The sequence below is a fragment of the Castor canadensis genome, chromosome 2, assembly GCF_047511655.1.
Source record: "Castor canadensis chromosome 2, mCasCan1.hap1v2, whole genome shotgun sequence".
Taxonomy (NCBI): domain Eukaryota; kingdom Metazoa; phylum Chordata; class Mammalia; order Rodentia; family Castoridae; genus Castor; species Castor canadensis.
Genome location: NC_133387.1, coordinates 103197562 through 103214705, shown reverse-complemented (window position 1 = coordinate 103214705; position 17144 = coordinate 103197562). Strand labels below are relative to the sequence as shown.

The window sequence follows — 17144 nt, the reverse complement described above, 5'->3', positions numbered from 1 at the left end:
TTCAAAAAGGACGTGTCCTTTTAATGTTGCTCTGAGTTGGGTTATTTTAGGGTTTAGGGTTGTCTTTATTTTAGTGGTAAAGGGTAAATTTCCTTCATGGTAATGATGGCTTTGTACATAAACTGCCACAAGTCTGCAGGGCAACTGGCACCCATGTGGGTGTTAGTCTTGCTACTCAGGTTGCCATGGTGACTGAGCAGTTATGTCAAAATGCTCTCAGTTTACATATTTTCCCCACCAGTGGGTTTTGATTACATAGTAACATTAACTTCTCAAGAAACAATGTGGTCTTTTGAAGCTCTGTAGCAGTTTGGCCCAAAGGCAGCTCTGAGGCTCAAGGGGTTTTGAAAAAGGACCCAAACCTTTTTAATACTGAAAAGTTGCCATTTTGTGCATGGGATGATAGATTTAATGAAGGAAAGACTGGAATGGGTTCCTTGAATATCTCTGAAAATGACTGGCCAGGTAAGGAGAAAAGCCATAGAATGTTCAGTGCGATTCCTGCTTGGGACTCCACAAAGGCAGACGACACTTCACAAAGAGAAATTCCTATTGGTAACCCAAATACACACCCACTGATGTACACATTGTGGTCAATCTACACAAATGGAACATTACCCAGCCATTAAAAGGAATGAAGTACCTACAACATGGATGAAACTTAATTTACCACAAGAGATGCCACGTGTAGTGGTGTATACCTGTAATCCCAGCTATGCAGGAGAAGGACATAAAAGGATGGTGGTTCAAGGCCAACCCAGGGAAAAAGTAAGATCATATCTCAACAAACAAGCTAGGCATAGTGTACACAGCCATAATCCCAGCTATAAAGGAGACGTAGGTAGAAGGACTGTGGTTCCAGGCTGGCCCTGGGCGGGGGAACCACAAGACTATCTGAAAAAAAACTAAAGCAAGAAAAGCTGGAGGTGTAGCACAAGTTGTAATGCTCTTGCTTAGAAAGTACAAGTTCCTGACTTCAAACCCTGGTACCACCAAAGGGGAAAAAAAAAGAGAAAAAGCTTACAATAAGGCCAGAGAGTGAATCACAAAAGACCACGCCTTGATGGGAAATGGCTTATAATCGGAGCCCCATGGAGAGACAAAGTAAATTAATGGCTGCCTGGGTTGGGGAAGGTAGGATTGAAAGAGACTGCTAATGGAATAGGGCTTCACTTGGGGTGAAAGGCATGTTTTGGACCTAAATGATGTGAGAGTCATGGGATCTTGTGAATGCAATACAAAGTCAGCTCATGGTATATTGCAAAGTGATCTGAGATGGTGAATTTATGTCACACGGATTTGATCTCAATAAACAACACCTAGAAGACTTTTATGCTAAGGCAAGAACCACAGAGTGAGAAGAGCATGATAGAACACAGTAACAGTGTCAAGTGTGCACACACGGAATGGCCACACAGCATCCAGGGTTAGGGGAGGGCACAGACATGGGCTCAGACCCTGACTAGACGTGGGATTTCTGCACAGCTGGAGTCATGATATCCAGGGAGGAGGAAGACACTCTCACTGGGCAGCAAAACAGGAGCTGGTGACATGGGGTGACATATACAGGGAAAGAAAACTTTCCACCTAGAAGGACTGAAGTTTGGTCTGGGGGTTGAGGGAGGTGTGCAGGGTCTCCCAGGAAGTCCTTGTCATAGGAAACACGTTCATGGAGTCTCTAAGTTAATGTATCATCTGGCAGAAAGTTCTGGCTTTAACACATGGTACCACAGACTTTTAGGTCATTCAGGTCCCTCCTGTCCACTGACATCAGCCCCTTCCCCACTTGCTCTTCTCTGGACTCTCTCCCCCCACCCCCGCCCTGCCCCGGCTCATTCTCTTGAGTTGACACCTGCAGCCCACCTCCCCGAGCCCTGGGACCCACTCCCTTGCCAGTCCCCTCCCCTACACCCTGTCAGAACCTGCGTCTCTCAGGACCCTCCCAGGGCCACTGGGCACCAAGAAGTGGCTCCTCACACCTGCACCACGTTTGTGCACCCGAACTCACTTCTTTCTGAAAACCTGGGCCTTCTTCCCTCCAGCTACCTTGTTCTCCAGCCATGGCCTTGACCCCCACCTACACACACCCACGACCCATTACAGGCATCCCATAGGCTTTTCCTGAAAACCCATTTACATCTGATGAGGACCCTGGCCTCAACTCTCTTCAGAAAACTGTCTTCAGTTTGACTGGACATATCTATGTCATAGCCACCATGCTTTGAAAACCTTGATCTCTCAAACATGGCAGCTGGTCTCTCTCTTCCCATGGCACAGGGCCCCAAAGGAGCTCCAATTTTCTCCATGTATACAGTGGAATACATCAGTGCACAGCTGACTTTAGTACCAAATTCTCACCAAGGGCATCGTGGATCTTCTGTGCTTTGTACCATGACTGTCTAGATCCTTGGGGCACCGCTGTCATCCCTCCACTGACACTGTACATGTCACAGTATTGCCCTGCTGACATGTGTACATGTCACAGCATCGCTGGACATAGCACATTGCCTGCTCAGCACCCTCCCATCACCAGTGGGGACCCCTCCAATCTTTCCCAACTCCCAAGGCCCCCGCTGCTCTGACACCTGCCCCCGCCAGGAGAGAGCCTCTGCTACCCTGCAGGGATCGAGAAGCCACCATGTGTGGGCTCACTGCCAGTCCTCCCCTGTGCTCTGTACCCAGACTGCTGAGCTGGCCCTGCCAGCCTCTGACCTGGATGCACCCATTGCACCCTTGCCACCTGCCTCTGCCAGGCCAGCCACTGCCTGTGTAGACCTGTGCATACCAGCGGAAAGGGATTCACAGCTGGCTGGCCAGGCCTCCTTACCAGGATACCCCAACAAGCCATCTGGCCTCTCTGTTGTCATCAGGATTAAAAGTGTTAATACGCATAATGTGCCTAGCAACAGGGAACTCTGATGGCAACAGCCAGAAATCACTGCAGCCCAGCTTCTGCGCGGGGTCAGGAGCTTCCACCCTAGTCTGTATCTACAGCACCCAGCTGAGCAAGAGGAAGGCTGGGTGTCCCTGAGTCCTGCACAGTCTGTCCCATGAGCACACATGACCTTGAGTTTTCTCTGGTCAGAGTATCTCAGGAGGAAACCATTCTGCCTTTGTGCCCAATTGACTCAACCAAATCCTGTGATGCATGAACAGTGGGACCTGATCCTAGTCCAATGACAAAATATGTCAGCAGGGATGCATGGCAGACGTCTTACAATCAACACCAAAAATCACTGTTGCCCTAACCATTTGGCCTAACTTAATTAAGAACAGACTCCAGGTATCAAATGAGCTCATAGCTCACTGGTGAACATAAACACACAATGTTATCAGCATGAATAGTAAATTATTTCAGTTTTCCATAAGGCCTAAAGACCGAGGATGCAGATCAAATCTATCCAATTTATAGTGCCATCGTTTGTCACCATCTGTCCTGAAAATGTGACTTCATCCCTGGGGTGATCATTGGGACACACATTGGGTTACTTTATGTAACAGGATGGGAAATCTGGAGATAATTTTTCCACCACCACTGGGGCTAGAAACATTAAGGGACATAAGAGACAACAGCCCAGGACCTGGCACAAGTCTTTTGACAATCCTGATACCCTATTTCCTCCCCATGCACTTTTTAAATTAGTATTCCCCGGTTTGATTCTGACTTCTAACACAGAGGGTGGCCTCTCATGTTTCAGACAGAAAGAACCTTTGCCTTTGTCACACCAGTCACATAGTCTCCTGCATGAAATCCTACTCAGGTGTCGCTGCTGGGGTCATGGGGTCACTGGAAGCGGACCTTTAGGGGTGGGGGAACAGAGGCTTATACCCTTGATTTACAATCGAGAGAGGAAAGGAAAGGTGTTCTCTGAGACTGACAGCAGGGCACACGTCCATCTGGCTCAATATCATTTAGCACGACATAGGTACACCATGAGTTGCCTTTCACCTGAAATATATCTAAGCAAGTAATGCTTAAAAGAACTTGGTTTGTCAGAACCAAAATAGTCACTGTGTCAACCCTAACCTAATCAAAACTAAATAAATAAAACTGACAGGCTGTGAAAAAAGGGTCTGGGGCCCACACTCTCAGGTGACCTTCACAAGTTTACACAAGGTCACCACAGCGTACTATACAAAAAATCCTGTAAGGCATCTGCCTGGCAAATGCCTGTTAAACCTCAGTCTAGATCACATATGGCCAACAATTAAAGCCTCAAAATACCTCATATAAGCTTATTTTTGCTTCTCAGGGTATGGTGGTACACACCTGTAATCCCAACACTCAGAGAGGCTGAGGCAGGAGAATCAGGAGTTCTAGGCCAGTCTGGGAGACACAGTAAGACTGTGTCTCAAAAAAATCAAACAATCAGCCAGGCACCAGGGGCTCATGCCTATAATCCTAGCTACTCAGGAGGCAGAAATCAAGAGGATCACGATTTAAAGCCAGCCCAGGCAAATAGTTCACAAGACCCTATCTCAAAAAAAAAAAAAAAAAAAAAAACACCAAAAAAATAGGACTGGTGGAGTGGCTCAAGGTGTAGACCCTGAGTTCAAATCCTAGTACCACACATACAAAAAGAAATCAAATAAATAAAAACTTGCCCTTGCCTTAATCTCTCAAATGGGCTCACAACTACAATGGCACACGGATTCCCAAATAGACATCATTATTCTTTGCTGAGTCTCTCTGTGATTCTTTATGTCAACAAGTGCAAGACTGGTTGCCACCAGTGGCTCACGCCTGCAATCCAAGCTACTCAGGAGGCAGAGATCAGGAGGATAGTGGTTCAAAGCCAGCCCGGGCAAATAGTTCTCAAGACCCTATCATGAAAAATTCAACACAAAACAAGATTGGAAGAGTGGCTCAAGTGTTGAATGCCTGCCTAGTAAGGACCTGAGTTCAAACCCCAGTGCAAAAAAAAAAAAGAAGAAGTGTAAATTCTAAGGACAATTTCCTGTCAGGTACCTAGTGGAATATTCCCTAAGTGGCTGCCATGGCCAGAAACCAAGTAGAGAAGAGAGATACGCTTGTGGATACTCGGACAACAGCCTCCATCTTGTCCACAAGGATGGGGCCGGGGGGCTTGGGGGAGGTGGGACTGACCATGTGAGCCCAAAACAGCCAGGGTTCAAGGCTCCTCCGTCAGATTCCCGCGGCCCCTCTGCCCACCAAGCTGCCAGAACTTGTTCTGCTTTTCCAAACCCAGCAACACTTTCTGGGGAGAACGGCCTTCAAATCCCCTTTCGAAACGGCAATACTTGAAGGGCTGCAACTTGATACAGCATGACCACGGCCAACTCTGTGCACAAGGTGGCCAGTGTTTCTTGACCCAACTTGTTCTAATCCACGGTCCATTACTGGAAGCTTGGCAGAGTGTCCTAGTGGAGGAGGATATGGCTGTTTCAGAACTGCACCTCCTTTGTAAAGGTGCAGAGAAACCCAAACCCCCTTCAGACTGTCTGCTCCACAGCCACAGTGGGAGCTGTGAAGCAATTGTGGTTGTCTGGGAAGCCAAGCCAGAGAGCTGGGGATGTTTGGAAAGGCATCTGCTTAAAGTGGCAGAGCCCAGATGTGGAGTTGCTGGGCCCCTCAGGTTCCTCAGCCTTGACTGACATGTTATGCTCAGAAAACCCTAGGTCAAGGCAAGGAATCAGGCAACCTGCAAACCAGTGGTCCAACCCTAGGCTATTCTTGAAGCTTCCCTGCCCCTTGCCCTTCCTTTGGATCTGTAGTAGTCTTATCCTCCATCTCTGGGGACCTCGAGCCTCCCCCCCCCCCATCCCCTGTCCTGCTCCCAAGTCCAGGCTTTGCTCTGTTGTTGGCTGGGGGACTGGAAACCCCTTCTGCTCTGCAGATCTAATGCTCACAGAGCATCCTCCAGCCCTGTGACTCCAGGGACCCTACTATCATGTAGCAAAGAAGACCAGCCCTGCACAATGGTCATACCTCCTGATCAGGTATGAGCCTCACTCCCTATTATCCAACTCTGCAGCTTCCTCCAGTATGCACCAGGTTCTAGCAGGACCTAATGCACTCCTGTGCCAATAAAGATGCCCTGCTCACCCCTGCCCTGCCCCGGAGGGAGACATGACCTCTCTTTGCCTGAACTTCCTTCCTGCCAGGGTTGTCTTCTTTGGGACTCTCCTGGGGTGGGATAAGTAGAGTCACTGCTCTCTCTCCTCTATTCTTTCCAAGCTCCTGACACACAGCCTAAATTACAACCCATAGCATATATCCTAGGGGACTCTCGATGTATCTGTGATGGACAACTGGCCTGGCATCTCTCAGGTTTTGTATCCACGGATTCAACCAACCACAGATGGAAACTATTTTTAACACTTGCATCTGTTTTGGAGGTGGAGACATTTTTCTTGTCATTAAACAATACAACATAACAACAATTTACATGTAGGAGATATCGTAAGAAACCCAGAGATGATGCAATGGTGCAAAAACTGGCCCCATTTCATATAAGGGACTTCGGTATCCTGTACAGACGATGTGTGTTGTTGTTGACGCACAAACGACAAACGCCATGTTCAATAGTAAAAATTTCATAGTTGAGGATCATCTCATTAAAACAGGCCATTTCACAGATGGGGAAACTGAGCTTCAAGATGAGAAATGAGATGTTCTCCACTAGGCTGACCATGTGGGGTCACAGAGGGCTTCACAGACAGCCATGCCCAGAGCAGTGTGGGAAGAACCCAGCGTGAAGGAGTGGAGGACGGAAGAAGGGAGGAAGGAGAGAGAAAGCAAGTCCAGACATGTGTGTAAGAAAAGAACCTGCCAGCCAGGCACCTATGGCTCATGCCTGTAATCCTAGCTACTCGAGAGGCAGAGACCAGGAGGATCAAGGTTTGAAGCCAGCCCCAAATAGTTTGTGAGACCCTATCTCGAAAATACCCAAAACAAGCAGCAAAGTGGGGGGGGAGGAGTGAATTCAAGTATGATATAGTTGATACATTGTAAGAACCTTTGTAAATGCCACAATGTACTCCTGCCTAGCACACAAATAAATAAATACATACATCTATACATAAAAATTTACGAGTTTGAATACAAAAAAGAAAAAAATATTTTTTTTAAATATCCAAAACAAAAAAAGTGCTAGCAGAGTGGCTCAAGTGGTAGAATGCTTGCCTAGCAAGTGCAAGGCCCTGAGTTCAAACCTTAGTACCACCACAAAAGCAAGGGAGGGAAGGAGGGAGGGAGGGAGGGAGGGAGGGAGGGAGGGAGGGAGGAAGGAAGGAAGGAAGGAAGGAAGGAAGGAAGGAAGGAAGGAAGGAAGGAAGGAAGGAAGGAAGGAAAAGAGTTGGTCAGGGGAGCAGGAGGGAGTCAGAGCTGTGGGGACAGTGCCCTGCATGCTGGAACATGAGCAAGTCTGTGAGCCTTCACCACTCTGGGCCATCAAGGGGAAGGGGTGGTGATTCATCCTGTCCATTACATGGACGTAACACCCCAGGTTCAGGGCTGTGAGCTGCTGTGGGGCTTTTCTTGTCCATTACAAGCAATCTGATCCTGCCAGGGCAGCTGTATCCTGCCAGCAAGCAATCACCCCATCTTCTCAGGGTGGCACCCGGCACAACTGCAGTCCCACATGGGCCGTGGGCACTGACAGCCTACTCAGCTGCATCTGCCACCACAAACAGGGTAGAACCCCAGGCCCTGTGCCAGCTACTAGCTTCTGATTCTCTTGGAAACATTCCCCTTTCTCGGGTCCTTCTAGAACCCAGCCAGGCTTCTAGAATGCTGGAGTGTCTAGAAGACTCTTCCCTGTTCTGGGGTCAGTAAGCGCCCCAGGAGATTCTGATGGCCACCACAGACCCACAGACCCACAAGGACAGCGATGATCATGCCCACGTCCATGTGTCCACACTGAAGACAGGACGCTTGAGCTGGCCTGCCCACACTGTAATAGATTCAAGGCTGGCTCCTTTCTTAGTGTAAAAAGCAGAAAGTGATTTCCTAAGGAGAACCCGGCTGAAGGCAGCTGTGGGGAGCCCCATACCAGGGTGGCAGGGGCTTCTTAAGTCAACATAGGGGTTTTTTTTGCCAGAGAGACTAGAGGCAGGAGAGGAATAGCTGTACTCTGTCATTTTCCAGTTTCCTCCTCAAAGCAGCAGACACCTCTTGGGGCTAATGCTGCATAGGTTTTGGCCCTGCTGGCAAGAAATGCAGCTGAGATGTCACTTTCTGGCTGCCAGGGCCACAGCTGTGTCCAAGAACATAGGACAAAAGTCAAAGACCCCAGGCAAGAGCAAGGGACCACCTGGGGTCAGACAGGCAAAGCCAGCTTCGCAGCCTGCAAGGTGCTGAGGGCTGCAGTGCTGGGGAGAGGGAGGAAAACTCAGAATGACAAGTTCCCCATCCGTGGGTCACAGCTCTTTCAGGTGCATGCACCTTGACCTTGGTGTAACCATGGAAACACAGAGGTCTCACAGGAGCACAGCAGTAGAACCAAATGCACTGTGATAACCCGTCTAATGGTCAGACTTTAAAATGCACATAGAGGCTCGGATGGGCGGGTTCTAAGACATTGGTAAGGCTGATCCCATGGTGACCCATGAGTACAGTACTGAGAAGCCACACTTGAAGTACACCAGTGATAAGTACTTTATCTCTAGCTAGTAACAGACGTTTTTTTTTTTGCTGTACTGGGGCTTGAACTCAGGACCTACATCTTGAGCCACTCCACCAGCCCTTTTCTTTGTGTTATGTATTTTCGAGGTAGGGTCTCATTTGCCTTGGTTGGCTTTGAATGGCAATCCACCTGATCTCTGCCTCCTGAGTGGCTAGGATTACAGGTGTGAGTCACCTGTGCCTGGCAACATACGTTTTCTTTATGATAGTTTGCATTCTTCAAAAGTCTGATATAAGCATGAATTGATTTTCAAGAAGAAAAGTAAAAACTCACTCTAGATTTCCTAAAGTTTGGTAAAACCAACCAGTATCATAGCCTCACGGGTTTAGCGTGGACCCCAAGAAAGCCTGCCTGAAACAAGCAGTGGAAGCAGTGGTGGTGACCGGATGGATGAGCCAGCTAGCACTGGCCCAGAACTCTCAAGACATTTGAAGATAACATGCGGTGAGTAGACTACAGTCAGACACCGCAGAACAGCCTCTGGTCAAGGATGACTGAGTATACACAGGTGGTCCATAAGATGACATCACCTGGTAACAGAGCAGCCATCTTAATTTGCGTAAGTGTACTCTGACCTTTGCACAAAGAGGACCTCGTCTGAGGATCCGTTTCTCAGGACAACTTTGCTGTTGAGCTGGGCATGACGGTTTTCAGAAAGCCAAGTTAGTTCACAGAAATACTAGGATTTAAAGCACAGATCAAGACCCTCCCTGCTACTTCCGCAGGACAGCTATGGACCTACCATTTATGGATCTGGGTGTTTCTTGCTGCCTGGCACCTTTCCATGCCCCATCCCCCCTCCTGCAGGCATCTGCCCCACTCTCACAGGTCCTTCTCACCCTCTTCCTCATACTTTTTGCCCACATGCCCCTCTCTCCTCACCCCCAGACCCAACTCTTGCCTGACTCCCTGTCTGCCACCCTGATGGTCCACCCGCGTGGCCCTGGAGCCTCTTACTACATAACCTGCAGCACAGGGGCTCCATTTTGCTCATGCTGACAGATCAGAAGATGCTGAGTCTACCCCAACAGGAACTGTCATTGGTCACATCAGAAGGCTAGAAATACCAGGCCTTAGACATTTAAAGTTTAAACAATGTCTCTGATTATTCACTCAACAAACACATTGAATATATGCTATGGTTTGAATGCCTGTATCCCTTCAAAATTCTTGTGTTGAAACCTAACCCCTCCAATGAGACAGCATCAGGAGGTGATTCGATCAGGAAGGTAGAGCCTTTGTGATGAAATGGGTGCCCCTCTAAAACAGATACCAGAAAGCTCTCGTGAACCATGGGACACAGCAACAAGCTAGCCCACTGCAACCAGAACCCAACCAGGCAGCCATCCTGAACTTGGACTTCCAGCTTCCAGAACTGTGGGAAAACATTTTTCATTGATTAAAGCCACCCAGGCTATGGTGTGTTCTATTACCATACCCGAACAGATTACCAAGGAAAGAAGATGTTTCCGGTGATCATGCATGTTTGATGCTCAACTGCTCTCTGACTACATCAACTGGTCACAGCAACACGTCTTTGGTGATACAAGTACCTGCTATAATTCTGACCTGAAAATGTCCCTTGCTATGATTTCGATATGAAGAGAATAGCTCCCCCACACACACACGTACACAAAAAGGCTCTTGTGTTGAAGGCTTGCCTGATCCCAGAGGCAAGCACTGTTGAGAGGTGGGTTTTTGGGTGACCTCTGTCAGTGGATTAATCCACTGATGGAGTCAACACCTGAGTGGACCATTGGGAGGTGCTGGAACTATGGAAGGTGGGCCTTACTGAAGGAAGTAGATCACGGGGGCCTGCCTTTGAAGGATGTATCTTGTCCCTGTCCCCTCCTGCCTCTCTGTGCTTCCTGGATGCCATGAGGTGAGCTGCGTACCTCTGGCCATATTCTTCCTCCAGGTTATTTCTGCCTTGCCAAGGGTCTAAGAGTAGTGGCACCAGCTGACCATGGTATGAAACCGAGAAGTGTATAAATAAACAAATAAATACATCTTTCCTCCTTTAGATTGTTTCTCTCAGGTATCTGTCATAGCAAGGAAAAGTCTGAGTTACACATCCCCAAAGGACTTCAGTCCCCATGGTGGAGCTAATGGGAGGTGAAGCCTCGTGGAAGGAAAGAAGGTCATTGAGGACATGCTGTTGAAAAGGATATGGAAACTGTGACCCCCCCCCCCTCTCTCTCTCCTTTCTGGCCAGGAACTCCCTGCCATGAGGTTATCTCTCACCACAGATCCCCAAACTATGGAGCCAACCAACCATAGACTAAAACCATGAGCCAAATAAACTTTCTATCCCTGTAAGTTGTTTGCCTCAGGTATTTTGTCACCGTCATGGAAAGGTCACTGACACAGTATCAATACACACACATTCACATATACACTCACTCCCCTGCACTCACACACATATGTACACTCAAACACATACTCACTCACAAGCACACCCCCACATGCACTCTCACACAAAACTCACAATCTGCACGCATGCACTCACACTCACACATGTACAAACACACTTACACGTGCTCATATTGCACCAATACATGCACACACACGTGCTCTCTCTCGCTCTCCCACACACACACATTTCCATACATTTTCTAACCCCTAAGGGGCAACACGGACTCCCGTTTTTATCATTTGTTTTTGCTTTTTCCATGGAAAACCAGTACGGACCTTCATCACTTCTGTGTTCTGTGGCCCTGGGCCCCCATCAACACCAGGTCCCTGGCTGGAAACTGACAAAGCCTGACCCCGGGCATGCCACAGGCTCAGCTCAGAATCAGCTCAGGGACAAGGGCTAGGGTACCTGTGGAGGGTTAAACACACAGCTCCGATAGGCATCAGACTCCTCACCCTGGGCCTGCATGGGCCACGCCACCCACCGGACTTCCTGCCACCCTCAAACTGTGACACTACCACAGGCCAACCCCCCACGATTTCAGAAGCCCCATTCCCGTTGTCACTGTGCCTCCAGGACAGTCCCATCCTCAGCAGTTAGGGAACCTTCTGCCATTGAGAGAACGACAATGTTGACCCCTACAGCAAGAGGACTTCCTTGGCCACATGGCCCTGGACTTGTGTGGACTCTCCGTATACCCACTTTCTGTCACCTTATCACATGGCCCTGCTGGTCGGTTCTCATGCAGCACAAGGCCTCTGACCCCTTCTAGGCCCAGCACTTAGAATTCTGAGGCAACTGATCTTGGTGCTCCTACTCAGCTTTCCAAAGTGTCCCTTGGGCTACTTACTCAGTTTTGCAGAAGCCACCCCCTTGCCAATTCTCCTCCAGTGGAAAACAGCAGTGACTGGCAGAAAAATGTTGCACTGTGTGTTAAGAGATCTCACCGGGAGAAAGTGCTGTGGTCAGTTTGACCATCTTGCTTGAGTCGATCTCACAGCCCTTACTATTCCTGTGTGCATTGTGATATTTGAGACCTAGTGCAAAGTTTTCCAAATGTCATCAGACATACTTGTCTTTTCTTGGGGCAGGGGGTTCCTGGGGTTTGAACTCAGGGTCTCACCTTTGCTAGGCAGGCATTCTAACACTTGAGCCACTCCACCAGGCCTTTTTTGTAATGGGTATTTTCAAGACAGGGTCTCAAGACCTATTTGTCTGGGCTGGCTATGAACCGCAATCCCGATCTGTGCCTTCTGAGTAGCTGGGATTAAAGGCATGAGCCACCAGCCCCCAGTTTATACTTATCTCAATATGCTAGCATCTTGAAAGACTGGAGCTCTGAATGATTTACACCGGGAGAGAACACTCTGTGGTCTTTACAAAGAAAAGCTCGATTCCACCACAGCCGGACTGCTGACCCACCCAACTTCATGCGCCATTTTGGGACACCACCTCGGATCCAGGTGCACGTGGTACTCCAGCAATTGCTTTTGGGGAAATTTCATCCCACACAACCCAGGAAGCAGCAGGCATTTCCCCAGTACAAGCAGAGGGAGCCCTGTCCTGTCCTGGCCTGTCCTGCCTTGTTCAAGGACACTCAATTAGTGTCCCCAGCACTGAACACAGACGCCACCTTACACAGATGCCACCTTCCTGGGTCACCAGAAGTTCACTAACCCACAAGGATGTGGCACTGGTCCTGGATGGCTTACATCTGGATATAACTAATTTGACAAAATGATTTGACTTTTCCTTCTCAAAACAAGACTGATTCTTAAACTGTGGCTGCACAGGTAAAAGAGCACAGAGTCTTCTGGAAACCCCAGCAGATGGCTGACCCCTCACTCCTTTATTTCTGCTTCAAGACCCACATTATGTAATCCAGGGGTGGACCGATAACACACTGAGCAAGACAGACGTACACTGACAGAGATTCAAATGATGCAGACACAGAACAAGGACACCTGAGTAACGAGCAAATAGGAACAGACCCAAAGGTCTCCTCTGCTGCCCCGGCCACACAGGAGGTGCAAGACAGACCAGTGTTAAGGATTCCCACACACAGACAGGAAGAAGGGCAGGAGGGAGCCATCCCTGGCAACACACACACACCACACACACACCACACACACACAATCACCTGCATGTTCACACTCAGACATGGGCTCACACATATGCACTCACACTTACAACCACACACATATACATGCTCATATACACACACACATACTCACACACACTCACATACATACATACCTTCAGAGGCACACTCACACTGACACGCACATTCAAACACCCATACCCACACTTACACTCTCACAGTCATACACCCACATCTTAACCTACACACTGAACCTAGCAAAATGGTGATGATTACCCAAGCTATTAAAAATAGAATTAAAGGGGGAGGAGAAAAGCCTGAGCACCCCCTCAGACACACACTCACACACACTCACATACCACCTCAGCAGGCACGTGGTCCTGCAGGTGACATCATTGCCCAGCCGTCCACTGTTAACACGTCCACCAAAGGCCCTGACCTAGATTCATCAAGCCCAACCCCTAGGAGCACCCTTAAAACTTAGACATGTGTCACACAAAATGCGTGGCTTCTGGTCTCTGGAAGTTGGGGACGGAGGGATTGTAGGATGTTTCTGATCTGTGACCCAGCTGTCCTCCCTGCGCCTCCTCGACAACTAAATAAGAGGTGACGTACGCACCTTCTCCGTCGGCACTCAGGTTCTCGTAGGAGTCCCAGCGGATCAGTGGGTCTGCCGTGTTGTAGTCTACGATCACCCCGTGGTCATTCTGCAGGTGCTCAGACCCTGCAAGGACACAGGGGAGCATCAGTCCTGAGGAAGCCCAACCCCTCTGTCCACCCGACCCAAGGGATGAGGGTGGCTAAAGTAATGGAGTCCAACATCAACGTGGAAACCCTACATTGACTTCCTCTCCTCCCACATCCGGGTTCTGGATATAGTCAAGCAGGTAGGACTTGTGACAAAATAAACAGTTGAACTCACTCAGGGGAAAGCCAATGTGAATACTGGCCATTCATGCACTGTACCAGGGTCTGAGCCCCAAGTACCACTGCTGGGACAGAAGCTGGGCACAAGGGGCACCTGGAGGTGTCACCAGGTCTCAGAAAAAAGATCTGAGGCTCTCATCTCCATCTCCTGCCTTCAGTCATTCTCAGAATACCAAGTACATTGTTAAACACAAGCCTTGTTTCTGATCGCTCCTACCTAAACCTGCAACACGGAACCTAGCAAAACGGCGATGATTATCCAAGCTATTAAAACAGAATTAGGACAGGTACTGGTAATGCTACCTATGCAGGAGGTGGAGATCAGGAGGATCTCAGTTCAAAGCCAGCCCCAGGCAAATAGTCTCTTGACTATTCTAGACCCTATCTAGAAAATACCCAGCACCAACAAGGGCTGGCAGAGTAACTCAAACAATAGAGCACTTGCCTGGCACCACTCTACCTATCATGACGCTCTGAGTTCAAACTCCAGTGCCACACACAAAAAAAAATAGTGCTAGTGAAATGGTTCAAGAAGTAGAGCACCTGCCTGGCATGAGGCCCTGAGTTCAAGTCCCAGTACCACAAAAAAGAAAAAGAATGAAAACTTTCACATATGTGAGCTCCAGTGCTGGACCTGAACAGCTCACCTGGATGGCAACAGGGTTTATTTCTTCTTCGATGTGTATTTATGAAACAAGAGAGCTTGCTTTGTACAGAGGTATTTGTAGTGTGCTACACTCACAATCCCCTTAAAAAGCTGGTTATTTTGGGGGGTGGGAGAGAGGAGAGAAGTTAAAAATTTGGCACAACACAGGAGATGGAGGGTGGAAACTTAGAGCATCCCCTGCCCTGCAGGCACCGTGAGGAATGGTCTCTAGCAAGCCACACCATTTCTGGGACTTATCCAAATGGGCCTATTGTCTCTGAGATGCCTCCTCTCCACCTCCATTTTTTAAATTTAATACAAAGTTTCCAAGCGTATGGGTGAGAAGAAGCGTGTGGGGCAGCCCCCAGGGTACCCACCGCATCTTCAGCCAGTCTCAATACCAGCCATCTGGTATCCTGCACAGCTACCCACCTTGAATCTTCTCTGGTGAAGCTGAGAAGACTAACTCGATCTTCCCATAGTCAGGAAAACGATCGTCTGCCAAAAGAAACCATTATCAGAGCCCAAAGGCAGCTGAGGAGCTCTAAAAGTGATGCAGCGAGCCCCAAATTGGCAATGAGAAAACACCTAAAGCCACAGGAAAGATCTCTGGAGTCCTGGGTTCCTTAGAATGCCTCCCTCCACAGATCTATTGTCACCTGCTCCTTAGATTGGTAATAATTTTGCACTGAGCTGAATTTGGGGGTGAGGGATGGGAGGACGGGAAAGAATGCTCAGTGCCATGGTGCCCCGCAAGGGCAGGGGCAGCTGTGCCATGCCCTGTGCTCCCATAGTCACTGTACCTTTGCAGGCATTGTCTAACTCCTCTTTTGCAAACAGGAGCCCGTAGCCCTGCACAGCGCCAGTGTGGAACTGCAGGCGGAAAATGACATCACGGGTGGCCGAGCGGTATTTCTTGTGGTAGCATTTCACCTGGTTCAAGAGGAAAAGAGAGGCAATGGCTGAGCAAGGTCAATACTCCACAGAGGTTGGGCGCCAGTGGCTCACACTTGGGAGGCTGAGATTGGGAGGATCAACTTGGAGGCCAGTTTGGGAAAATAGTTCCAGGGACACCATCTCCAAAGTAACCAGAGCAAAATGGACTGGAGGTGTGACTCAAGCAGTAGAATGCCTGCCTTGTAAGTGTGAAGCAGCTAACTAGGATGAGCAGAGTAGACGCACTCTAGGGGGACCCTGGGCAGACAGGAAGCCTAGGCATGGTGCCCCATCTTGGTACTGGAGGCCTCTCTACCTCACTTTACAGTGGGACTGGGGCACCTAAGATGACAGGGGCAGGGCTACAAGGCAGTGGCGCCTTGCTGGGGCAGGGGAGGGTTCCCAGGGATTCTAGGTGAACTGGTCGGATTCTTCTGTGGACCACTGTGTGCAAACAGTGGATACATTATGCATGGGACATACCAGTCCCATTTCTAATGAAACTGTACATTGAGAAGTAGCATAGCCAGTGTGACACTGACTGGCCATACAGGACACCAACGCTTAGGTGACAGCTTCTGTCATCCACTCACCAGAGAAAACATCCCACAGAATCTAAGCCCTAGAAGCCTTGGTCAGGCAAACTGGGAAGCACAGCTGGTGATAGGCCCACAACTTGTTTACACTGTGCTATCTGCCAGGAAACAGTCTGATAAACAAACGAAAAACTGTACCTAAGAGCACACATGTGGGATGTTCACTGTTGACAAACAGGAGGTGCCACTGGACTGTTATAAACACCATGCTGCAGACAGAGGCCTGGATCTGAGGCTCTGGGCTTGACCAGTTTGCATCCAGCAAGCAAGAATCAGGAAGGAATGTCAAAACTCCTATTTGCTTCCCAACAGCCAACAGGAGTATTGGCCCCAAGTCATCTCCTCCATCTGGGAATCTCTGATTGGTTAACAGGACTCAATCTTCGCAGCAATCCCTCCAGAATGTTTTAGAAGTATCCTTAATCTCCTCTGAGCGCCCATGTGCATCACACTGGCCGCCAACAAATGCTTCAGCACAGGGTAGGGGAGAGGCTAAACCTATACTACCCATGTTTAAAGATGCTGGTGCCCCTCTCTGCTGCCTTCTCCCCATTAGCTGCCTTGCAAGTGAAGAATGACTGACAGGGGGAGGAGGTAATAAATATTTAGAGGAACCAAAGAAAATAATGAACTCTCAGAGAGCTAACAGAGAGTGAGTTAAGGCCCACACAAACACAGCAGTCGCATGACATGAAGTCAGGGGACTCCTTGCAGGAGATGGCCTGTGAGAGGGACCAGGTGAACACAGGCATCATGCCATCCAGGTTCCAGGCACAGCTAAACATAGGCGGACAGTGGAGTGTCCACCCAGCCACAACTCGTTTCTTAGAGAACACTTCTCCTCTTCCACCTGTTCTGAGCTATAAGCAAGCTC

At 49.0% G+C, this 17144-nt stretch overlaps 1 protein-coding gene across 11 annotated transcripts in view; it reads right to left on the bottom strand.

Annotated features, from left to right (window-relative positions):
* The window catches only part of Tns3 (tensin 3), a 271418-nt gene that overhangs the window by 94702 nt on the left and 159572 nt on the right, over window positions 1-17144 (bottom strand). For all 11 annotated transcript variants that reach the window (XM_074065416.1, XM_074065415.1, XM_074065414.1 and 8 more), the window contains 3 exons: window positions 15542-15671; window positions 15171-15236; window positions 13785-13889 (listed from right to left, as the gene is read on the bottom strand). In XM_074065416.1, coding sequence (XP_073921517.1) covers window positions 13785-13889; window positions 15171-15236; window positions 15542-15671 — 301 coding nt within the window. The remainder of the gene's footprint in view (window positions 1-13784; window positions 13890-15170; window positions 15237-15541; window positions 15672-17144) is intronic.